The 25226-nt window shown below is 30.3% G+C and overlaps 4 protein-coding genes across 5 annotated transcripts; 3 read left to right on the forward strand and 1 right to left on the reverse strand.

The window, feature by feature from the left end:
- Window positions 1–7096: 7096 nt before the first annotated feature.
- Window positions 7097–7760, forward strand: LOC119673308. The gene is made up of 3 exons (XM_038084571.1): window positions 7097–7207; window positions 7267–7497; window positions 7576–7760. Exons 1-3 carry the CDS (start codon window positions 7163–7165, stop codon window positions 7678–7680), a joined length of 381 nt encoding a protein of 126 aa, XP_037940499.1. The 5' UTR covers window positions 7097–7162; the 3' UTR covers window positions 7681–7760.
- A 1250-nt stretch (window positions 7761–9010) lies between these two features.
- LOC119666673 lies at window positions 9011–9557 on the forward strand. The gene is made up of 3 exons (XM_038075987.1): window positions 9011–9088; window positions 9149–9364; window positions 9422–9557. Exons 1-3 carry the CDS (start codon window positions 9044–9046, stop codon window positions 9518–9520), a joined length of 360 nt encoding a protein of 119 aa, XP_037931915.1. The 5' UTR covers window positions 9011–9043; the 3' UTR covers window positions 9521–9557.
- A 4115-nt stretch (window positions 9558–13672) lies between these two features.
- LOC119665922 lies at window positions 13673–14457 on the forward strand. Its single transcript, XM_038075183.1, has 3 exons — window positions 13673–13783; window positions 13845–14060; window positions 14118–14457. The coding sequence occupies exons 1-3, from the start codon at window positions 13739–13741 to the stop codon at window positions 14208–14210; spliced, it is 354 nt and encodes a 117-aa protein (XP_037931111.1). The 5' UTR covers window positions 13673–13738; the 3' UTR covers window positions 14211–14457.
- Window positions 14458–23425: 8968 nt separating this feature from the next.
- Window positions 23426–24661, reverse strand: LOC119673309 (putative nuclease HARBI1). Of its 2 annotated transcripts, XM_038084573.1 has the most exons (3): window positions 24493–24661; window positions 24108–24438; window positions 23426–24038 (listed from the first exon to the last, which is right to left on the reverse strand). In XM_038084573.1, the coding sequence occupies exons 1-3, from the start codon at window positions 24607–24609 to the stop codon at window positions 23428–23430; spliced, it is 1059 nt and encodes a 352-aa protein (XP_037940501.1). In that variant the 5' UTR covers window positions 24610–24661; the 3' UTR covers window positions 23426–23427. The 2 variants fall into 2 exon arrangements, with proteins under 2 accessions (XP_037940501.1, XP_037940500.1); XM_038084572.1 differs by having other exon boundaries at window positions 23426–24438.
- Window positions 24662–25226: the final 565 nt, after the last annotated feature.

Genomic DNA, 25226 nt, shown 5'->3' on the forward strand with positions numbered 1-25226 from the left:
TTTTGTTAAGGAATTGTTAAATGTTATATTGTGAATATATTGTTGCCTAATGTAATATAGTTATTGTTAATAAAACATCTCACCTATTTCAATTTATCATTTTTGATTTAAGCTGTACATGTAAAAGCAACATTGTAGAAGAGTCGCACACCTTTTTAGATAGGGCTAAGCGTCGTTACTGCTCTGCAGTAAGAATAGAAAACAAGCAGCAAATGAAATCTTAAGATGTTCCAAATAGTATAGATCTACAATGATTACTTACTCTTACTTATACTCTTTGCAACATATTTTTTTAGAAATTGGAATTTGCAATGCTTAAAGCATTCGTAATATACCGGCATCTGTAAATGCATATATTTTTTTTGAGTATACTTTAGGGTTTAAAAATATGACTATTTGCAGTTCCTTAGGACAGGTCTGAAGAGAAGGAAGGAGAGAAGGAGACCTTTTTATTGCTGACCTGAATAAGTTTTTTTGGCATCAGATCTAGAGGATCCGCCTACGACTTGAACACAGTTTGAACACAATTCTTCTAATCACTTTATATAGAAAGTTCCTTGATTACCATATGATAAGCATTCCATAGAGTTTTGATTTAACATACGGTGGTGTTTCAAATAATAGGAATGCGGTCACTTAAAAAACGAAATAATTATGTTTTTGATCAAAAATTCAATTGTCAATTATGTCAATCAAACAAAAATTTTAAATAGTTCAACAAAATAGTAAAAATGAAATGTTTTTTAATATATTTTAATTCATTTAAGATATTTGTGTCTAGACCAAATAAATATTATAAAAGACATTGGACAAAAGAAGGATGCTAACTTATCAAAGTATCACGTACATAGAAGACAATTGACAGGCAGATTAAATATATTGATGATTACTAATACTATAATTATTTTGCACCCATTCAAGGACAATAACTATCACTTGTGACTGCTATGAATTAAATATGACTTTAGTTTGCTTCAGTCGATATAAGCCAAACTTATTATATTGCATATGATAATCAATTAATATTATTTTTAACTCTACTAGGTTATTAGGCTGAAATCGTTCTATCGGAATAGGCACTATGTGATTGCTAAAGCATAATAGATGAGTGGGCAAGCTCTATATCCGTGTCTCCTGTGTTAAACATCTAATGTTAAGATTCCGATGGAGCGAGTGAATGTGCATACTGCCAAAAAATATTTTCTCTCCTTGACACAATCCCGACTATGTTATTAAGACGTGGTATTTAAGTTTATGTGTCACGTGTTGTCTGAATGAACAGTGGCTTGTCACATAGGATATTAATGTAGGTCATGGGCACTACACACGTAAGTGAGACAGTATCATTGTCATCGATTGGTATTATAATGTTTGAATTTAGATGTAATCTGTTAATTTAATTTTACCATAAAGTATACTTCAAAGATGTATGACTAAGCCCATTAAAAAGGTGGGGCAGGTGTTTTTAAATTTAAATGGTTCCACATTGTGAGAGAATTTGTCACAGGCTTGAGTTATAATTACAAATAAAAGAAATTGTTTTTAATAACTATTTTGATTATTCGGTGGTGGCGCTATGCATTATTCAACGCACTAAATTTTCTCCAAAACCCAACTGGTGAAGAGATATAAAGACTTATTAACATTGGCTTAAATTATCAAAGTTAAATAGGAATAGATTTTGCATACTTTTGTACGCTTTTTAGTCTGTATGCTATAAATTGAAAGATCCAATGTAAAAGTAACCATATCTGTTTATCGCAAGGATTTCGAAATCATATCAGAAAGCTCTTCTAGAGTTGTAGTAGTTAATAAATACTGAAGCTTAATTTTACTGATCTGGAAAATTTATGGTATAATATTTATTTAATAGAGTTCGGGATCAAAACGTGTAATGAGTCTGAGGCTTCCAGTAAGCATACAATATCTTTGTGCAGAGATTTGTTAAGGTGCAAAGGCTTAAAAACGTTAGTTAAGATTTCAGCCAATATTTTGGCTCTCCTTCTCTCCTTCTCTAACATTTTTTGATTTCAAGGATGGAATATTCTTGTTGAATTGTTAAAGATTTTTGAAACTTTCCAGAGTGAGTAAACTGTATCTTCTGGGTACCTTGTGTATTACTATTTCAATCACGACGTAGACGTGCCTTTTAGTTTAAGCATTGAGTGAAATTATTATAGAGGCACAATGACTCAATTATAAAATTTTCAGCAACAGGCACGGGTGGGCGGAGTGAAAATATTCTTTCTTTCTGCGCTGTTACTAGATCGGCTGCGCCTATGTTTGTTCTTTCTAAAAATTTTACTATCAACGATTTGAGGATAAAAATAAATGCAAAAAACCGGCTTGTTTGTTTACATAGGCAGGCCGTACAAGAAAAGAAGTCAAATTTGTTTTTGGTGTAATTATTTGTTTTTGTAATTAATGCTAGGCAGCAGCAAGCAGCACGTACAAATTGCATGCATTTAATATAACTTCATTATGCAAATAAGAGAAACATATATGTATATATATGTATGTGTATAAATGTATATTTATAAACTTATGTACTTTTATTTGGTAGACTATGAATATTTTTGGGTCCAATTTTTGGGAACATTTGAAGCAAAATATTTGACTCCTGTATCCTGTATTCCATAAATCCATACTCTTCTACGTTGCAAGTCGACGGGATTGTAATGAACTATATAAAGAAATTCATCCTTTACTTCTGCTATTATTTATGGTTATCCACAGGATATTGATCAATTTATAATTTTTTGTATCAATATACATTAATATTTCAAACAGTATCATATATCATATATATGTATCATATATATATCTAATAACGGCAAGATCTAACAAATGTGTTCTCATATTGGTGGTGGTATTCTTCTATTCGTTGTGTGTTGTCGTTTTGTCATTGGCCCTTGTTGTGGTAGGATTTTAGGTAGGTTTAGGAGTATATTCGGAAAATACCTTTTATGGTATGCCGGTTGCTTTCTATCTTCTTTTTTATCATTCTATTTTCCAATTATTTATGTGTGATTATGTATTTCTTTATCATTTATATGTAAAAATTCCTTTTGTCCAAAATATTTATGTATATTAATATAAAAAATTATAGTTCCTCAAGTTCTTGAGGACGATTATAAACTAGTCGAAATAGAGAACGAATAATAAAAAAAAATTTTAAATAGTAAATAAATTTTCTTTTCTATATTTTTTTTAAAAACAAAATTGCGAATACTAGAAAAACAAAAATTAACCTATGCTATAAACTAAATAACATATCTCTTCGTTATTATGGACTAGGCCTCCTGGGGACACCATGTAAAAAAATACGAGCCATGCATTTTACCTCAAAGGTGGTCTGGAAATTAGAGCGCAACTAGTAACATAAAAATTGTCACTTCTATTTAATTAACGATATAGGTCGATCTAGTAACCATAAAGCATACTATTTTTAAAAAATGTTTTACCAATTATTGGTAAATATTTTATATACATATGTACATATGTAACATATTCTTATGATTGTATTACTTGCTAAGATTTAATATACTTATTATGTAAATACGATAAAATTGAAAATCCATACGTAATAACAACTAATTACAAAAACAAATGCTATCATTATGAAAAATTATGAAGCTCTTTAAAAAGCTATTCTACAAGAGACTAATGCCTATAATAGAATCCGAAAAGCTAATACCAAACCATCAATTTGGTTTTCGTAGTAAGCATTCGACTATAGATCAAGTACACCGCATTGTTGATGTAATTGAAAGGGCTAGTGAAGGTAAAAATGTGTGTTCTGTTGTATTCTTCGATGTCGACAAAGTCTGGCACAAAGGTCTTTTGAATAAACTAGAAACATGTTTGCCGTCGCCATATTTTGCGATTTTGAAGTCTTACATTACCTCTAGGTTTTTTTATGTAAAACACGAAAACTGTTATTCACATCTTTCTGCGATAAAAGCTGGTGTACCTCAGGGGAGTGTACTTGGTCCACTACTATACCTGCTTTATACAATGGACTTGCCAATAACACCTGAATCTAAAATTGCAACATTTGCTGATGATACTGCTATTTTGGCGATGGCTGACTCTGTTGTCAAAAATCAAAAGCCAAATTACAAACAGCTACAAACAGATTCGTTAGACAATTGGACAAAAATATAGCGTAACAAACTGAATTCTGCTAAATCTGTTCATGTGGATTTTACAAATAAAAAAATATAGTACTTTCCTATTTCGATTCAAGGTATTCAGATACCATATGCCAACACTGCAAAATATCTTGGTATAACGTTGGACGCAAAACTTCGATGGAAGGAACACATAAAAAAGAAACGAGACGAGCTTGATATGAAGTTGCGAAGAATGGAATGGCTCATTGGCCGCAAATCCACACTATCTATGCAAAACAAGATTTTGCTATACAATCAAATTTTAAAACCTGTATGGTCGTATGGCGCTGAATTATGGGGGAGCGTTAGCCAAAGTAACGTCGAAATAATCCAACGTTTCCAGAACAAGGTTCTACGGAACATTTTAAAAGCGCCATGGTACATTAGGAACAGCGATATACACCGCGATCTGAAATTATCCATAGTCGCTGAAGAAATAAAAAAGAAAGCAACAAGTCACAAATTGAGGTTGCAGCAACATGTCAACATAGAAGCTGTTAACATCATAACCTCGTATGGACAAGAAAGAAGACTAAAACGACGAAATGTCGCTGACATGGCATTGAATTAGAATGTAAAGTAATTTGTGTAGAAAATTGCTTATTTATGTTTGTATATTATTTATCAGATTTAAGTTACTCGTTATTTATAATGTAAATAGTTGTAGCAATAAAAAAAAAAAAATTATGAAAAATTGTTTCAATGCTGCAAATAAAATTTTAATATCTCTTCCCCCCGATATGTCATAGGTATAAAAATATGTCCATATGTTCATATTTAAACACAAAGTAAGTAGGCATGAATGAATATAAAATAGAGAATAATTCTTTTTACTACTTACATTATAATTCAAGGAAGCAATAACAACATCTCAAAGAGCAAAAGGAGCAAAAAAAGAAATATAAACATTCCTTGACCCTAGGTATGAAGCAGAGAATATAGCAAAATTTCCTTGCTATGAAGCAAAAACGACTGAAGCGACGTCGGCAGAGATTTGAGTGATTTGTGGACCTAGTAATAAGTCCACACTTCATTTCTATGGCATTGGGACTCTATAATATTTTTACTCAATGGTTTAAGCCTAATATAAGCCCTGACGAATTTGCGGTGACCATGTGAAGATTACCAGATCGCACTTTGCACAATTTAGGTTAAAAAGGTTTGACGCTTTTATGAACACAAAAGTTAATTCAGTCTGGTAATATATGAGTGACAATGAAACAAAATGTTTTTCCTCCAGTTATCAGGTGGGAGAGATTGTTATTTGGAATTAATTTTAGTAGTTTTCTTTATCTTACAGCTTTCAGTTTCTCTCCTCCTGGTATTAGTCTCAATCCTAGGCTGTATTGTTTTTCTGAGCGTCACTTCTAGTTTTGTGGTTTGTTTAATCGAAATAGTTTGTGTTATTGTTTTTGTAATTGTTTTGCAATGCTACGAATTCCGGTCACTGTCTACGAACGGTCCGCGGACAGTTTTATTGCAGACAATTGGACAACTACGTATTACGCAACCTAATAATCCTAATCCTAATATTTTGTATTATACTCTAATTTACTTTTTCTGCTGAAAACAACGTACTTAGATCACTATAATATTAGTTATAATTAAACATCATTTATAATAAAAATGAATTAATATTAAATTAATGAATTAAGATTAACACTAAAATAAGAGACTTAACAATAAGCATCAGTATGCTAATGATTATTGTGTGACTCTATATCATATATTATATTTATTTATTTACCTATTTTTTGAAACTAAAAAATGTTGATTTTTTATTTTTAAGAAAAGTAATAAATCTATTTTGGGGATAAATCATTTTTAAACACATCGGTGTTATTCTATTCTGGAGTACAGTTTAAGCAACAAATAATTCCTTATCAAACTTATAACTTTTAAGAAATTATTTTCAGATGCATAATACATATACATTTATATTAAAAATTTAAAATTTATTTATGCTTACTTTGATTTCTTTAAAAAGTTTAAAATCTCTAAAATGAATCGTAAAACTGCCGTTACATAGCTTAAGTGCATTTAAATTCCGCAGCATAATTATAGGTGAGCCAATTTTTAATCTTAAGTTATGTGGTGGTATTCCTGGTAAATCCAGCGAATTCAAAAATTCAACACATAAAAAAGAAGAATTATATATATAAAGATATATAAATCGTACAAAAAACAATGCCACGTCTTCGTGGACGAGGAGGAAATATTGGTCGACGGACTCGGAATTCACAATTACTCCAGAACCGTCGGTTAAATAGATCGGCAGAAAACAATGAAGATGTAAGAAACCAGGATACAATTACACGTGCTTACACGTCAAGAACAACGCAACGAACGCCAGGAAAATTAATTGCAAGGGGAAACAACGTTCGCCGGGTCAGCTAGTATTATATATATTTCGATCAATAGTTTTAATTTTGTCTGTTTGTATGGTTGAATGAAACAAATTTCAACAAATATTTGTTGAAATAATCCAACTAAATAAAAGACTGAGTTATTAGAAAGTTCACCATTATTTGGTGGGATAATAGATAATGATAATGAAATTTGATAATCCTAGGAACATTTTCTTGAAAATCTTGCTTTTTTGCGCTTTCTATGTTTATCATATTCTATGTGCTACGTAGCACATAGGCAAGTCTAATATATTGTCTGGGAATATATTTACATATATGGTACTCAACAGAACGAATTTATTATGAAAGATAGAACATCTATCTCGGCACTGATAAGGAACTGCAAATGCTGCGCTGCACATATTGTGTACACACACAGCGAATATGCATTTTCGCCTGTGTGCAATTGCATAATGTAAAAAAAAGCATTGTAATTGAAGCATCGCGGAATCAATGCCACAATGTCAAATTAATCAAGCAGAGCTAAAACAGCTTCAACTATATATATGAATCATATTAAATTTTATTTCAGTTGGGTTTTATATTTTCAGAGATTTGTTTGTTAGCGGCACCTATAAAATGTTCACGAAATATTTACCAATTTTTCTTTTAACTTTATTTGCGGTGTGTTTCCAGAAATAATGTTAAAGAAAACTGAAACAATTTATTTTTCATTTGCATAGAGTTTTTCCTTTCAAGAAAGTAGGAAACTTACCGTTGATACCATTGTCGACCGGTGCAAGGTTTTGGAGGATGAGTTATTTCAGTTGGCGAAGATAGAAAACGTAAACGCAGCTATTAGAGAAGAAACATTTAAGAAATGCAAATTATATGTAGATCATTTTCTTGATTTTGGTAAAAAAAGTAATAATTTTGACGAATTACTTAAAGCCTACACAACTTTGGAAGAAGAGGTTTTTATAACTTTTAATATTCAGTTATTAAATTATAAATACGAATTCACGTTATAAAATGAAAACCTTTTCTCTTAGTATGCAGCATTTTATACAGACCCGGAAGCTGTGGCGAAGGTGCGGGAATTATATGAAGAGGATCTTAAAGAACTGAATGCCAAAGAAGCGAAGAAGACCAAATAATAAGTCAAAAAATTTCACAATTTATGTTAAAGATTTTGTCAAAAAACTTTCACAATAAAAAAATAAATTTTTTAAAAATATTCCGAATAAATAATCTATATTTTAATTTACAATAATTTTCACAACAAAATTCCCCTCATACTTTTTTGACCTTCTAATAAGCAAGAGAAATAATTTTTAAGCGTTTTACCGGACACGAAGTGGAGCTTGAGTGGAAAACTATTATCAAAATCGTTTCATCTAAAGACGCACATATATATGTCTGTCTATTTATTGGCTCAATCTATTTGAAAGCCAATTTTTTTCTTATCAATTTACAAGCTTGTGTACTGTTTCGTTGTTTTTATAGCTATGGCAGAATTAATATTTTTTGTAAGAGGGGATGGAGTTTAAATGAATCCGGTTAAAGACTCTATATTTTGAATTTAGACTAATCAATAAATAACTGTATAAACTGTACAGTTCTCATGTTAATTTATAAACTCATATACTCATAAAATAATATAATATTGGATTTATTGGATTTCATACATATATATATACATATGTCTTTCAGTGTTCTGTACTTTATTGGAACTGTGCTCCAAACAAAATACCTCTGAATTCGGTATGTAAGTTTACATATGGAGTTACTCGTATATATAAAATATTTGATATATATGTTGGCAAGGCTATACGTCCTATTTTGCAAATAAAATGCCTGTTCTATCGATCTATTAATGACAGTATTACTATTTATTTCTTTATTTTAAAGTTAAAGTTTTAGGTTATTGTTAAATTAAATTTAACAAATTTATTTTTTATTCAATTATTAAATTTCACCGAAATTATACCAAATTTTTGTGGTATATACAGATATCATTGTTATATATATTTAAGTGAAAAAATATCCGGTCCATTTTTTTTGTATTCATATTAAAATATTTAAATATTTTTAACTCCGCTCATGCGATCGAAGAATCTAAAACCAAATATTTGTGATTATTCTGAAATCCAAACCTTGACTGTTGGACTATTAATTGTTTTGTTTGTTTTTTTTTTTTTTTTGATAGGGGAACGTTAATACGTTAATATATATTTTAAGCTTGTCAATATATCGCTTCAAAGCCTTTTGTGGCGCGAGCATTGATATATTTGCGTGTATTAGTAATTTAAAGCCCAAAATATGGACAATATTGATGAGAACATAAATTTAAACAATATTTCTGACATATTTCGAAGCAGTTAATTTCATTAAAAGAGATTTTTAATATATGGGGCTCTTACAGATTTCTGCGTCAGATATATAAACTCAACAAAATTAAATAAATTTTAGTCTTTTAATAAATTTGGTGAAGCCAATTCCTGAATTTTTAAAACGGAAATGTCTGTAAAACTATCTCTGTTTGTTATATTGGCTTTATTTTCGGTAAACTTTTCAAAAATACTATATTTGACAGGTGTTTAACAGATTTAATATTCGTTAAAGATTGTGTCTGCACGAGTAATTCGTCAGGCCCCAGATGAGAATAAGGTTTTCTCTGATGCTGTTCAATCAATTGGAACACAATTTAGCAGTTTGCAAGAGGCAATCTTCAAAGCTTATGGTGTGAAAAATGAAGAGGAATTCAATAACAAAATAAAAGCTCAAGGACATGATATAGCTACTGCATTCGATGGCAACGTAGCGGAAGCCAATAAACAGGTATGAAAGAAATCTAAAAAATGTTTTAGCAAGACTTTTTAGAAGAATCTTTTTTAGTTTGACGAATTTAAGAATAGTGATGCTTTTAAGAATTTCATAACAAAGGCTGAGGAAATTGCTACAGAGTTCACAAACAGTTTCAAAAAAAATAATTAATTACTGATTTTGATGTATGAAATTATAATAAAATATATATTTGCTTATGTATACAAGTGATTTCAGTTGTTTTTAGTGAATTTTATGTTCTGTTTTGATCGTAGAACTAATATTCTATTATTTGAACTAAAAACCTTAGCTCGATGAAGGAGAAGCTTATCTGAATGTGCAACAAAAATATAAGCATTCTTAAACAATGGTGGCCCATTTCGGTTTCGGTTTAAATGATATTTACCGATTTTCAAAGGTCTTAATGGCGATAAATATTAAATAAGATATGACAAACTCTAGTGAAGACGCAGAATAATCCTATAACTAATCCCCTATGAAAATCGCAATAATTTTTGGATAGTTTACATTATATTCAATTTAATATAAAAATATTTACTACGCTATTACTATTATTACTACTGATTACTAGGTAGTAATAGTATTATAGTACTATTATTACAATTAATTACTAGATAGTACTATTACTATCTAGGTGATATCCATTTGGTAGAGTCGAGATTTTGAAATTCGAACAATGTTTGATTATGTAGAGTTCATCAAAACCTACTGCGAGTGATGAAATAAAATCTCTAGATAGAACAATTTTATTAGTTTAAACAAATATAAGTCAAATGTATTGGAACTGCAATTCATAACTTAAATGTCTGCGTTTAAGAAAAGCTTAAAGAAAGGAAGTTTATTGGCAAGTACGGGTGCATGGAGTTCATATTTGCAAAACAATATATTTAATCTACAAACACATTATATAAATTTAAGCACGAATTAGACATTCACTTCATTGCATTAGGCATTTATTGTTGCGATTAGTTTGTCTTTTTTAATAATTCTTCAATAAAGCGATAACGACGACATTGTTGTGTTCTGTATTGGTGTATATATACGTATGTATTCATCGCTAAACGAGTCACAAACCTGACGACCAAAAACAAGATTAGTAACAAACAAAATATCGAAACGAACGGTATTGCACTTGTAAACCCACAGAGATGTATTGTGGGTAGACACTGGGCTACGTATATAACATTATTCTTCTCTAAAATCTTTGTGTTCAGCTAATATGGAGGTAGTGAAAAAAGTTCACGTGGTGTGAGTCAAAGGCTTGGTTTTGATTATCCTCAAGAAGGTTCACGGATTTACTGCTATTCTGCGGCATTGTTTCGCCTGGTGTATGTTGCTGTTGATATATATGATTTTTGATCTGGCTAGCTCCCGTAAATAGGGTTATAAGTTGACTAATGTCATCTAGATCAAATCTAATGTAAATGCCGTTTGTAAATTGACTTAAGATATAAAATTTACTACTGTGGACCTATGAAATAAATGGAGTTTTCTATTTTTTTCGCTTATGCCTAATGTAGTTTTGCATATACTAGACGTAAAATGCTGTATTGGTGACTGCCCTGTTGATGCATATGGCACGCATTTGCATAGTTGTATAAAATTGCTTAGGGAGACCAAGATTCGACTAGGATCGTTGCTAATAGTGCTTTTCAAATTATTTTATATAGGAAATATATAGTTTATAAATTCTACCGAATTAAAAACACGTTCTATTGTTTCTAAAAACAATGAGAAGTACTCCATATGAGACAAAAACTTGCATATGCGATAATTAGAAGAACTTTTACATTGTGGTTCAGCACAATGTATGTGTACCCATTTTAAGGGATCTGTTGTGTGTTCCCAAATATAGCGTGAGTTTTTGATCAAAATTTCGCAAATATTGATACAACAAATGTTTGCATTATTAAAGATTTGGTGAACAGGTGAAACTCGGCAAATATTTACCTAAAATTAATAAGAGAAAAATTTTATTTTACGTGTAAAATATAAAATTCCACACAAATCTTAATATGAGCACCATTAAGGTAAATTTGTTAATCACTTATTGAATTTTTACCTCCGATAAGTCAATACAAATTCAATCTCAAAGAGTGGGACAAGTGTTTAATTTAGTATGTTATTAATTTAACATCTGTTAATTTGTTTGTCTATTTATTATAACGATATCTAACTTTTAAATGATTCGCATTATGATCCATTCAAAATATAGAAAACTTGTGTCCAAACAACTTTTTAAATTTTCTTTAGTATGGTCTAATATGATTCATTCATATCGGCTATTGTCTAATTTAATAAAAGAAGTATTTTAAATTTATTCTTTTTTTTTGTAAAAAGATAAAGTTTAATAGTATGTTCCCACTGCCTTCCTTATAAAACAGTTTATTTGATTAAGGCCGGCATACAAAGAGATTTCGTGCTTTTTAACTTAGTTAAGAGGAAATGAAGGGAAATTACACGAACAATGTCGAATGTAACATTTTAAAATATATTTCCCAAAAAGGAAATGGTCGAAATTTGACATATGTATTTAACCCATGAAACAAAATGTAAATAAACAAAAAACAAACGAATCAAATAAGCAAGAACTAAGCTTTTTTTAAAATGTCTGTTTTTTATAAATAAATTATGTTATTGATATATAAAAAATATATACATATTTGATATCATTATATAATATCATATATTATTTAATGAAAAAAATTCATTTCAGTTAGATATCACCTGAAAAGTGAACAAACAAAAGCTCTCCTCGAACTTTCTGACATATACAGCTCTTTCATATGTATAAATCAACTTATGCCAACGGAAACGAATAAATCTTGATTTGATTAACATAAGTAGTTGTAGTTGTAGTTGTAGTTGTAGCTGCAGTGGGAATATGTTAGAAGGTAGCTTTTTAAATTACAACGTAGTAATAAATTGCAAATATTGTCTTTCAGTTTGATTTTGCAAACAGCACATTAATTACCAATACTCTGCATCACTTCCAGTGTGACACCTGTGTAATCTTCTATTAAAAGCAATCGATAGTTGTAGTTATTTTTGATATAGAAAATGCTTTCGATACATGTACTAATAGGGGTTAATTTTTCAGCTTTTTTAACTTTATTTCGCCAAAATTCTATGTACTCTTTCAGGATCGTGACGGTTTCGACTTGTCTTATGCCTTTTTGCTATTCAATCTTTTCACTTCTAACATCCCTGCCCTGTCCGCTGAAATCAAACAATTTTGTTTTGCCTAACTTAGATGAAATCTGGAAATTCTCATAGGATCTCTAAAGGTTCTCGATATTTACCTTAGTATATTCTGCTAGTACTATAAACTTTAGAAGATTATATTAAACTTTATCGCTATATTAATGACCACGTCAGAAGTTGTCACACCTTCCTCATTGAACCACAAATTGATCTCTCCCCGATTCGGCTTGTTGATTAACTGAAGTATCTCGGAATTGTATTCTCTTTTAAACACTATTTCAGGTTTCCCCTCACATGCAGGGAAAAACAAGCCGTGAGGGCAAACCCGGTATTAGTTTTCACTCTTCGTTTATATGGTTAATAATTATATCACAATATGATTGTATCAAGACTTTCTTTGTAATTGCAAATAATTTCAGACTTCATACTTTCTTCGGTCGCTTTCAGTTTTCAGCATTTAACTGAAGGGACATTAGACATACGAATACATAAGCGTGCAATTATTTAAATATGTTGAAGACATTGACCCATTCCGATGGAAAAAAATGAAATTAATTACGGAATTACGGCACAAAAATTATTTTTGAAAAAAAATTTGCCCTGATTTCCTTTTCATTTATTCGTAGTTTAGCCAAACTTTATAGATTATATACAGTATATATATACAGTATATTATATTGTATATTATATTGTATATAGTGGCCATATAGTGACGATTAGTGAAATGAATAAAAATGCTTCCGAGTTTCTATTCGACTGATGCTCTGCTCCATTCTATGTAATTCCGGCGCTGATATGAAGTCTTTTTCTTTTTAGTATGAGAGCATCAGTTAATGTTCAAATTGAATTCACATATGTATAAATTTTATTGTATTAAGTTTCTTATGTACTTGTGTTTGTTGGTATATAAATATCAATAAATTGACACATGAATGCATAAACCGACAGTACAGTAATTGCAATGTGTTTGAATATGAATTTGATAAGAACTTTTATGTACCATATATTATCAATGTGTGAATGTGGTTCATGTCATTAGGGGATTCTCAATATTATCAGGTGATTGCAGCATTCCGTTTCAGATATAAAATCTCGACGATTTCAAATGAAATTTAGTCTTTTTGCAACATTCATAAAGCTAATTTCTAGATTTTCGAAAGAATCATGTCTGCTAAACTCTCACTAGTTGTTGTTTTGGCACTGTTGTCGGTAAAATGCAATAAGTTTCCTGATTAATAAGACTTTTAAAAATATTTAATGTTCATTAAAGATCGTTTCTGCACGCGTGATTCGTGAGGCTCCAAAGGAAGAGAATGTTGCCAGTGATATTTTTCAATCGGTTGATGAAAATATCCAGAAATTGAAAGACGCTGTCTTTAAGGTCTTCGAAGTGAAAAATGAAGAAGAACTCAACAACAAAATAAAGGAACAAGGAAAAGACATTGCAAAAACATTTGATCAGAAGATCGGCGAAGCTAGGCAACAGGTATGACGGAAATCTGAAAAATGTGATACCAACAGTTTTTAATAGAATCTTTTTCAGTTCAGCGAATTCCAAGACAGTGAAAATTTCAAGAAATTTAAGGCAGAAGCTGATCGATTGTTTGGAGAGATCACAAAAAATTTTAAAAATTAACATTTCTTTATGACTTATGTTATTTAAAAGTCTAAACTTCTAATAAAATAATAAATTATTATTTCAATCAAAAGGAATACACTTATCAAAAAATCTAGCGTTAGATCTAGTTTAAAGTAAGCAGTTTTCACTCAATTATAATTATCTGTAATATTTTCTGCTTTGAATAGCTACTACTCGTACTTGCCTATTCTGAGTATCCGCTGTCGGATCTTATAAAACAATATATCAGTTAGAGATTATTTAAGTCAAAATTTTTTATTTCAATTGTAAAAATATCACTCTGACAACATTTCCTACGCAATTTTTCGATGTCAAATACATATAAAATGAGAGTATTATTTTGGTAAGCAAAAATGAGAGGGCACTGCACCTTGGTTAAAGAGTTGAAATGCTGTTGAAGCTAAGAAGTAAAGACGTTGTGGAACTTTTAAAGATTAACTCAAATAAACTTTTTTCCCAGAAAATAGTTGTAATCTCTAAAGTTTGCTGTACTCATGAATGAGTATTCAATCAGAAAATTTCGTGGAAGAAGAATGGGTTGGAAATAATCAGTTAAATGAAATTATAACTGTTAGAGTTTATAGAATAAAAAAATATAATTTGAACAAAATATGATTTGAAAAATATTTGTTTTTTTTGCGGTTACGAAATAGCCCGACATATCTGTTGTATATAAATAAACTATAATTTTTTAATTTTTATTTTTAATTTTTTGTTTGAACTTAACAAATAAAATTACTGTTTTTTTATTATTATTTTTCCATAGTGTGGACAAATTTTTTGTTACGAATACACAATCATTTTACTAAGTCAAACAAAGTAAACCAATAGACAAATATTTTTTGTTTAGTTTGTATTGATATAAAAAAAATTTTTTTTCAAATTAATATAGTTTTTTTTAAATATTCCTATTTTTCGCGAGCTCTGTGATCAAGAGATGATCACTAAATTTTCGTGAATTTTAAGGCATACTTATTATTAATGTTCATAATTAAATTATTTTAATAATGTGTGGAGCCACAATTTTTGGAAATGACTTCATACATCCTATTAGGAAGAGAGTCATATAGTGCCTTGATGTAATTTAAAAATACTTCGCTACAGACTGTGTTGATGGCATCTGTTAATGTATGTCTTCATATTGTCTTCCACACTAATACACTTTTCTTGTCAGCCATCCCCATACATTCTCGATTATATACAAATCAAGAGAATAAGGTGGCTAGTCCAGTGAAATTACATTTTTCTGCCAAATCCAACTTTGTACTATACGAGCTGTATGGATTTGGTCATAATCCTGCTGGAAAGTCCAATGTTGTTTTCCAATGTTGGAAAATGTTGTTTACATCAGGAAACGCTTTCTCAAGCAGGACTTTGTAATGCATTGCATTCATTTTAGAGGAGACAACTTGCAGCTTACATGTTCCATAATATGATATGTTGCCCCATATCATAACAACTTTCTCACAGCTGCGGTGGTGGGACAGGAAGTGTTCTCTTTTTGAATATCATGAAAATAGTAATTAGAACCATCAGGTCTATCCGAATTGAAACGTTTTTCATCTGACTTGACGAGAATCTTTATTTATTTAGCGGTGTTTTTTTTAATTTTAATCTTTTTAGATGCTTAGCTTTACGTAAAACTCCCCGGACAATATCGGCATTTAATTGTATGCATTTAATTGTAAATTGTAAATGTAAAGCTCCTCGTACTATTCGCCGCTCTGCAGTACGCGGCCTTTTGGGTGTGACCTTTCATATAATTCGCATACTTTGAAGGGTTTTTAAGAAAATTGCATATTACACTCTTCCGAATATGGATGATTCTTTTACAAACCGGACGGATTTTGGCAAAAAATGACCTCATAATCTCCGATTTGGCTGAAATGTTTTTTATGAGCTCCTTTTCGGGTTTTTTTTGTGATTTTTTTCCTAGGAGATATGGGCCCATGGGGTTTTGAGAATTGGCATATCGAATAATTTACAGTTTATTTCCTCAATATTCCTTACCTGGGCAGAATATTTTTCCAACTGTAGCAAAATAACACTTCACCGAAAAAGGTAGGTGTGATTATGTGCTGCACTTTTCTAGGTAGTTCGGCTAGTATGAAACTAATTAACTTTTTAATTCATCTATATAAGAAAAAAGTTTATTAAATGGTTTAATTATGTTAAAATTCATCATTTAAAAACAAAAATGATGCAGAACTAATTTAAAAGGTTATGTTTTATGTATACATTTAATTAAGAAATAAAAAGTAAACATTTTTGTATAGTTTTTCTTCGAAAATTGATCTAATGGTGCTATGGTGCGTATGAGCAATGTGAAGGACGCCTGATTAATTAATTTTTTTTAATTCTAAAATGAATATCACAATGGAAATATTTATTTTTGAAGTAGAATTTATATATTAATTTGAATCAAAAATAAAAAAAAAAATTTGTGTGACATATGCCTTTTTTTTTACTGAAAAATCGTGTGTATGTGTTTGGTGTGATATGAAGGATAAATTAATTTTTAAAAGTACTTCTAATTACAATATCGTCCTGAAATTTTTGGGTTTTATGTAGAATTTTATTACTAATCGAAATCAAAAATATTATATAAGAATATATGTAGTATTATCTTTGAAAATTCATTCAATGAAAATGTAGTACGCATGTGCTTGATGTGTTTTGCGGGAGAAAAAAAAATATTAAAAAATTTCAAAAAAAGATGGTATCTCGACAATTTTTATTTCATAGTAAAATATAAAACTGAATCTAAATAAAATATAAAATATGAAAATTTAGCTTAGTTTTGAGAAAAAATTTTTTTTTTTGAAATTTAATAGTTAATATTAGTACTTAAATATACACAATTTTAATTGATTAAACAATTTCATAAAAGTTCAATCAATTATCTTTGAAACGCTGTAAGTTTCAAGTTTCTACCTTTTATAGAACTTGAGATATAGCCATTTGAAAATGTGTTTACTATGCCAATTCTCAAAACCCTATGGGTCCATATGTCCTAGGAAAAAAATCACAAAATTTTTTCCCGAAATACGGGTCTTCTTATTTTATGAAAGGAGCTTATAAAAAAAATTTCAGACAAATCGGAGATCATGATGTCAAAAAGGTGTCCGAGTTGTAAAGGAATGACCCATATATCGAATTTTGACCGCCTAATATTTGTTTTGTCGCACTGTGGGACGCCGGAGGACCAAACGGGAATTGGAACACGAATTTTTTCTAAGTTAATTAATTTGTCAAAATTAGTTAAATTTAAGATTTTTTACCAAATAAAAATGTTGTTTAGATAGAAACTTCAATTATCTTTCATTTGGTATATATCTCATAAATGAATGTTGCGTAGTAGCGAAGATATTCAAAAAATAAAATAACAAATTTTTTAAAGACTGACTTTTTTACTTAAAAAATTATTAAAAAACATATAAGAGTTCGATTGACATGCACGTACATAAATTTGAAAGGCAATAAAACAAATTTTCAATTAAAGCAAAAATTAGAAAAATCGTATATGTGAACTTCGCACAAAATCATGTTAAAAATCAATATATATCTTAACTCCCTCTAGATCACACATTTGAAAAAAGTAAAAAATGCAAAATGCTGAGAAATACTTCACAAAATACAATTTTAAAACGTCAACCGAGTATTTTCCATTTCTCATAAAAAACTGGTAAAAATAATCCTTTTATTTCCCTTACTTAACTCCAACTCATACATCATCGTGTGTAAAAGTTCGATTGCAATGAAATTATTTTTCCTTTAAAGACAAATTATGACCTTTCCAAATTGATCAAAATTAAGAAAATCGTATGCACAGTTTTTCCATATTACTTTCATTAGAAGTTGTTGGTTTTTTACCAAAAATTCAGTTATTTTAACATAAACGTAAATCTCCACAGCGCCAGATACGGAGTAGAAGAAAGGCAGGCGGCAAACCGCCATTTATATTTCAAAACCAAATAAGATATTTTTGACTTTCATCAAAAATATTGATATTTTTTTAGATTTTGGTGCAAAATTTTTTAAAAATCATGCATTTTTTACCAAAAATCCAACTTTATTGCTTGGTTTTAATCATTAGGCTGGAGTCATATTCCTATTGGAAATGCATGAAATTTCCACAATCCATCATGGATTAGGGCACAATAGACCCAACGGTCGCAGTGCCACATCACCTAACAATCATTGTTTATAGAAAAATATGCCAGTGGCGGTAATATAAAAAAGAGGAATCAATTTTTTAAACGCTAGATATGAGAACATATTAAACACATTATTACAATAAATTAAGATACAAAAAGTTAACTTGGCTTATTGGAAGGAGATCTAAATTATCTCAGCAAAACAAGCTTATGATCTATAAACAAGTCTTCAAGCCGGTCTGGCTCTATGGTGTCCAAATCTGGGGTTGTGCGAAAAAACATGTAATAGATATGATGCAAAGATTTCAAAACAAAGCAATCAGGGATGCAGTTAACGCTCCGTGGTACGTGCGAAATTCTGATCTACATCGTGACCTTGAAATATCTACTGTCAAGCAAGAAATTCAGAAGGCTGCTAAAAAACACTATGACAGGCTGAGACAACACTTAAACAGCACCATTCCAGCGCTACTTTGTGATGTCACTCACAGACGCTTATGCCGCTTCAAACCTAATGACCTTTTGAGGCGTTTCAACCAGCAAGGAGATGACTAGTTCGTATCTATATGCTCACCCTAGATAGACTTAGATAAACTTACTTGTGATAAAAAAACCCTCTTGTTAGTCAATATGACTAGTTGTTGTAAATTTAAACTCTTCATTTTTTTTAAATATAAATAAAAAAAAAAAAAAAATTACAATAAATTAAACTATTAATGGGTGACATGTGTTAACATATAATCCGTTATATATAATATATATATAATCCAACATTGATAAATGATACGGCAGAGCGAGGAGTGAAACTAATGCTGGACTTTAAATCAATTTTACCAAAAACGAAATCCAAAAACAGTAAATAGTAAAAATTGTTAACGATTTATTAACGATTTTCCAAATTCTAATAAACTTTGTTCCAGTAAAATAATTAGAATTAAAAAATTATACCGAAAAAACTAGAATAAGTACCTTTTTATTAGAAGAAATATTAAATTACAGCAGTTTTTGTAAAGCTGAACCGGAAAATTACATTCATAGCGCTTGCAAAGCTAGCAGTCGGGTGATTTCAGCTAATTTTTTCTTCTATTCAATAAATATTAGAAATACAGGAAAACTTTGTATGAGTAAATTGTTTATTTTTAATAGATCTATAACTTTTAGTTAGACAGTTTTTATTTGAAATTAAATATGTCGGATATATAAGTAATCAAATACTAATTTTATGGAAAAAATGGTTATTTTCCAATCTTTGGGGCTCTTGGGGCGCCATTTTAACTTATTCAATTGAACTAAAATTTTACACAGATTATTTTCCATTGTACTCATTCAATAGGGCATCTATCTAGTTCGCCGACGATGCGCCTGGCATATGGCGAATTAATGTTATTGTAACCGCAACGTGCATCCACACAATTGATGTCCTCAACGCATATGAAGTATATTTATGTGGTTCGTATTTCATTGGCAGCAATGAATCTACTTTGTGGTACATTTAATCTTTGATTTTAAACGTTGAATTGAATCGTTGACCATTTGCCGCAGTGTTTTGGACGATTTTTGTTGATCCGAACGAAGCATCATTTGAAAGCATGAATTAAATATGCGAATGGACTTCAGGAACAGGTTTGAATCTTCATGCGTGCCAATGAGCAAGCCGTTCAGTGGTTCTATTGGTCCCTCATTTCTGGTAGTTGCACTTTTCCTGATACGCTGAACGTTTCGGCTGACTCATGTTGATGTGTCGGATGTGCGGAATATCCAATATCTGGCTCCTACTCGAATGAAAGACGAAGGAACAAAGTGAATGAAAGTTATTGATGTACTTGTTGCCGTAGTCGGTCATTTGCTCTGCATGCGTTAATTACGAATCGTCGCGCTTGTGTCCATTCTAATTATTGTTGTTGCACTTTTCCTGATACGCTGAACGTTTCGGCTGACTCATGTTGATGTGTCGGATGTGCGGAATATTCAATATCTGGCTCCTACTCGAATGAAAGACGAAGGAACAAAGTGAATGAAAGTTATCGATGTACTTGTTGCCGTAGTCGGTCATTTGCTCTGCATGCGTTAATTACGAATGGTCGCGCTTGTGAGCAAGCCGTTCAGTGGTTCTATTGGTCCCTCATTTCTGGTAGTTGCACTTTTCCTGATACGCTGAACGTTTCGGCTGACTCATGTTGATGTGTCGGATGTGCGGAATATTCAATATCTGGCTCCTACTCGAATGAAAGACGAAGGAACAAAGTGAATGAAAGTTCTCGATGTATTTATTGCCGTAGTCGGTCATTTGCTCTGCATGCGTTAATTACGAATCGTCGCGCTTGTGTCCATTCTAATTATTGTTGTTGATTTCGTTCAGCTGTATTTGAGATTTAAGCAATTGCGAATTTGTTCGCACACCTGCACATGTTCGTGTGTTCTTACTGATCTACTATTTCGCATGTTTGTTGCATTAATAGTACGACGACCCAAAGGGGCCTCCTGGCATTGTTCAGTTTAATATGCATACAAAATTATTGTTATTATTAATGAAAAACGAGATACTGTATTAGTTATTTTATACTTTACCAACCTTTGTAAAATAATGAAACATATATATAAGAACTCGTTTATAAAAACACATAGACAAAATTGTTGTACTTACCAATGAAAAAGTGTATACCGATAATGTATATGTTCTTTTTACAATCATAAAATACGTATTATTTCTTCTGGATTAAATTAACCCTAGTAGATTTTTATCGCACTGTTTGATAAATAAGAAATGCAAAATGATATATTCAAATAAATAAATGAAAAATAATAAATTTTTTTTTTGGCATTAATATATAAAATATGTAAGCACTAAAAATTAAATCATTTAAATAAAATTAATATATATATTATATATTTATTATATAAAATTTGTAAGCACTAAAAATTAAATCATTTAAATAAAAGACAACAAAAAAAATATTAGAAGGGCAATGGTAAGCATTTTTATTTTAATATAAATATAAGTTAATTTATTTATGGTATTTATGAATTTCTAAATTTATTAGTAAACGAAATGCACATATGATTTTAACGGATGACTGGAGTTTTGCATTAAAACAAAAGACGTAAAAATTTTTGTGACTAAGGACGTGTGCGAGTTAGGCTAAGTTGCGTTCTAAATGAGGGAAATTCTAAGTTGTGCCGATAATGTATTGATGTGTCGATACTTAGCATATTTTCGAGGTGGCTAAGTCGAGACTAAATCGCCAGGGTTGCCATTTTAGTATTTTCATAAGATAATATTTTCATAATTGAATTCAAATAAATATAAGAATATAGAAAATGACAATAAAAAATAATTTTATTAAAACGTTTCGTTTTATTTGTATTAAAAAAAATTAATCATCGTTATTAGAAAACTTTTAACCGAAAACTTGATCACTTTGTGCATATATTTTTCATTATTTATAAACATTTGCAATAAATTCTGTAAATATTTGTATTTTCTAAAATTTTAATTACTTTTATTTAATATTATAAACATTTCTTTGATAAAATTTTATTATAGTGGCTGATTCCAAAAAACAAAGTCAATTTCTTTTCAATGAAATGGCAATCTTGTTTTGCTAAGTTTTGACGTTTGCAAAATTTTGTTTTTATTCAAAATATTCAAAATTTTTGAATTGTGGTTATATTTTGCAACTTAAAATATTGTTATTGTATGTAAAATTTTTAGAAATGTCTAGAAAGCGCGTTTACAATAGAAAATGTAAGTATTTATTTTATTAATTTTATTTATATTTTACATGAATAAACGTATTTCTTAATTATAGGGGATAACGCAATGGTGGAGGCGTTCATTCAGGCTCGCATAGGGCTGGAAGACGTGTTTGTTCAGAAGCGAACAAATATTAGGGAATGTTGGGAGTAAGTTATTCAAATTATTAATTATAAAAATTATTATTAACAATAATACCAACATAATTTAATGTTAATAAGTCCAGTTTTTCCAAAATAAATCAACTTTATTAATTTACGAAATTTTTAGATTGTTTCCTATGTTGCCATTAAATATATATTAAAAAATAAATTTTTATTTTACAGGCTCGTTGGTGAGCGATGTGGATCCAATGATGATTGGACCGCCCTTAAAAAACGGTGGTTCAATTTATTGGGAAAATACAAGGTAAATGAATTTGTTTTGAATATGACAATATAATAATAATACTTTATTTTTTAGAGTCTCAGAAATCCACCGACAGGTAAAGGCGGCGAAGGCGCTGACAATGCAATAAATTGGCCGTTTTATGGCCAACTTCATGAGTATTGCAGTCAGCGCCACAATTTCAATCCACCTGTTGTAATTAACAGTGAAGGGAATCCAAGGATTGAAACTGAATTCGCATCACCTTTGGCTTCATCGCAGTATACCGCATCCTCACACCCTGCTTCACAGCCGTCTTCATCTCACCCTGCTTCACAGCCGTCTTCATCACACACTGCTTCACAGCCATCTTCATCCGGCCGAAATTCGCCTTCATCCAGCAGGGGGCCAACGAGGCGAAATTTTATAGTCTCCTTCAATAAAAACGGACAAGGCGATAAGGAAGGCAGCACGGGCCATTACTCACTATATTTCGGCTGCCACACAAATCGAATTCCAATCGTCCGATTCTGAGTAAGGGCCCTATTAGTTGTAAGATAGCTTTTAAGTAGTTTTAATAAATATTATAAGTAGCTTTAATTAATTATAAGATAGCTTTTAAGTAGTTTTAATAAATATTATAAGTTTAAGTTTATAAGTTTATATATTATAAGTTTATAAGCTTTTAAGTAGTTTTAATAAATATTATAAGTAGCTTTAATTAATTATAGGATAGCTTTTAAGTAGTTTTAATAAATATTATAAGTAGCTTTAATTAATTATAAGATAGCTTTAAGTAATTAATTTTAAATAAATTTTTCTAACTAAAAAAAATAAGTGTATTTAAAATATCTTTAATACATGTATATACATGTATATATATATATATACATGCATTTAATAAAATAGGTTTTTTTTATTAAAATTTATAACTCAATTACATATGAATGTTGTTTGCAATTTCATCGCGCATAGAAATTGCATCAATATTTTCATTCTCAGTAGCAACTCCTTCATAATGACAATCCTCCACGATGTTATTTACTTCAATCAGATCAAGTCCATCATTCAGGCATATATTATGCATAATGCATGCCACAGCTATTGTTTGAACACAGTGTTCAAGATTTAACCTAAGAACTTTATCAAAAATTGAGCGCCAACGTATTTTCAATGCACCAAATGTACATTCAATAACAGTACGAGCCTTACTATGAAGCTCGTTAAATTTCTTTTGTCTTGCTGTTAACGGCTGCAATCTTTTATATGGAGTGAGAATTGCTATTGGACTAGTCCGACAACAGTATCCACTATCGCCTAGCAGGTAGTAGCCTGGTGGAGGAAAATTTTGCAAATTAAATAATTCACTGCTTTGTAGAACCCGCTCATCGTGCACCGATCCTGGGAAACCAACACAAATAGATAAAAATTCCTTATTACTGGAACATACAGCTTGTAAATTGATTGATGTAAATGACTTTCGGTTCATGTATTGATCACGAAGTCGTACAGGCACAGCTATTGGTATATGTGTTCCATCTATGGCACCTAATGCACGATTGAAAATTGTAGTACCGGCTCGTTGGTTAAATTTTGTAGAAATGCTTTCACACTCACTTTCAGCTGGATATTTAATAACCGATGACTTTAATGAAAGGAACCCTTTCAAGCACTTGTAAACAATATCCCGCACAGTATATCTCGAAATTCCAAACGAAGCTCCTGTTACACGATAGCTTGCACCACAGCCAAGCCAATATAAAAATACAGTAATAATAAACCGGTCATTCCATCCCGTTTTAGTATTTAAAAACCTTGCACCGTAATTGAAAACTCTTTCCAATGCTATTACTGTAAGCCTTAAATGTTTTCTTATGATTGAATTATCTTTCTCCACAACAGCTCTAAATATTGCCGAATTATATCCATTTTGGCATAAAAGCTCGCGCTAAATAGTCAAACTGATAATTTATGTTATTTACTGAAATTATTTTATAATTACCTTTGGATATTCTTTTAAGAATCTCTCTTTCAATTTATTATGCTGACTATATAATTCCATTAATTTGCCAAATTGCGCAAATAAAAATACTTTATCGATTTCTGCGTTCTCTGCCATCGCAAAATATGTAACAAAAGTATTGAAGTCAAAATATGATGCTAAACCAAATGGGAGATTTTTTGGGATTTTTTGCACTGCACACATTTTGCACTGCACCATTTATCAACACGTATCGACACATCAATACATTATCGACACAACTTAGAATTTCCTTCATCCTATTTTTGGAGATTTTAACAGCATTGATGTTGCTTCACATGTTTTCACACGAAAGTTGGGAGTATTTTTTTGCTACTCTAAAAGAAAAACTACGACTAATAATAATTATAATAATAAATTAAAAAGTATTAATAAAAATAATTTTTTTAATACAAACCAATATATGATTGTTTTTAATCTTTTGTATGTTTCCATGAATAAACATGAATTAAATATATTTTTAAAACAAATACATACAAAAAAAAAACCAAACAAAAAAAATTTGTTTAGCCTCTATAACGAAGTGTTTTGCAGGTAAAGACGACTTCGGTTAGAGGTTAGACTGTATTTGCTTTTCGAACTTTACTTAGTGTACTGTTGGTTTAGAGTTCTTTTTAACAAAAATACAAAACAGTACACTATAGGCCTATTCAGTAGGTCACAAGTATGGCAAATAACAGCAAGTTGCTGGCCTA

Source organism: Teleopsis dalmanni, chromosome 1 (genome assembly GCF_002237135.1).
Source record: "Teleopsis dalmanni isolate 2A chromosome 1, ASM223713v2, whole genome shotgun sequence".
NCBI classification, from domain to species: Eukaryota; Metazoa; Arthropoda; class Insecta; order Diptera; family Diopsidae; genus Teleopsis; species Teleopsis dalmanni.

Coding starts and splice junctions, on each gene's coding strand:
- LOC119673308 (XM_038084571.1), top strand. CDS start 7,163: ATGTTCACGAAATATTTACCAATTTTTCTTTTAACTTTATTTGCG. Junction 7,208..7,266: donor TTCTTTTAACTTTATTTGCG/GTGTGTTTCCAG, acceptor TCATTTGCATAG/AGTTTTTCCTTTCAAGAAAG. Junction 7,498..7,575: donor ACACAACTTTGGAAGAAGAG/GTTTTTATAACT, acceptor CTTTTCTCTTAG/TATGCAGCATTTTATACAGA.
- LOC119673309 (XM_038084572.1), bottom strand. CDS start 24,609: ATGGCAGAGAACGCAGAAATCGATAAAGTATTTTTATTTGCGCAATTT. Junction 24,439..24,492: donor TCTTAAAAGAATATCCAAAG/GTAATTATAAAA, acceptor TTGACTATTTAG/CGCGAGCTTTTATGCCAAAA.
- LOC119665922 (XM_038075183.1), top strand. CDS start 13,739: ATGTCTGCTAAACTCTCACTAGTTGTTGTTTTGGCACTGTTGTCG. Junction 13,784..13,844: donor TTGTTTTGGCACTGTTGTCG/GTAAAATGCAAT, acceptor TGTTCATTAAAG/ATCGTTTCTGCACGCGTGAT. Junction 14,061..14,117: donor TCGGCGAAGCTAGGCAACAG/GTATGACGGAAA, acceptor AATCTTTTTCAG/TTCAGCGAATTCCAAGACAG.
- LOC119666673 (XM_038075987.1), top strand. CDS start 9,044: ATGTCTGTAAAACTATCTCTGTTTGTTATATTGGCTTTATTTTCG. Junction 9,089..9,148: donor TTATATTGGCTTTATTTTCG/GTAAACTTTTCA, acceptor TATTCGTTAAAG/ATTGTGTCTGCACGAGTAAT. Junction 9,365..9,421: donor TAGCGGAAGCCAATAAACAG/GTATGAAAGAAA, acceptor AATCTTTTTTAG/TTTGACGAATTTAAGAATAG.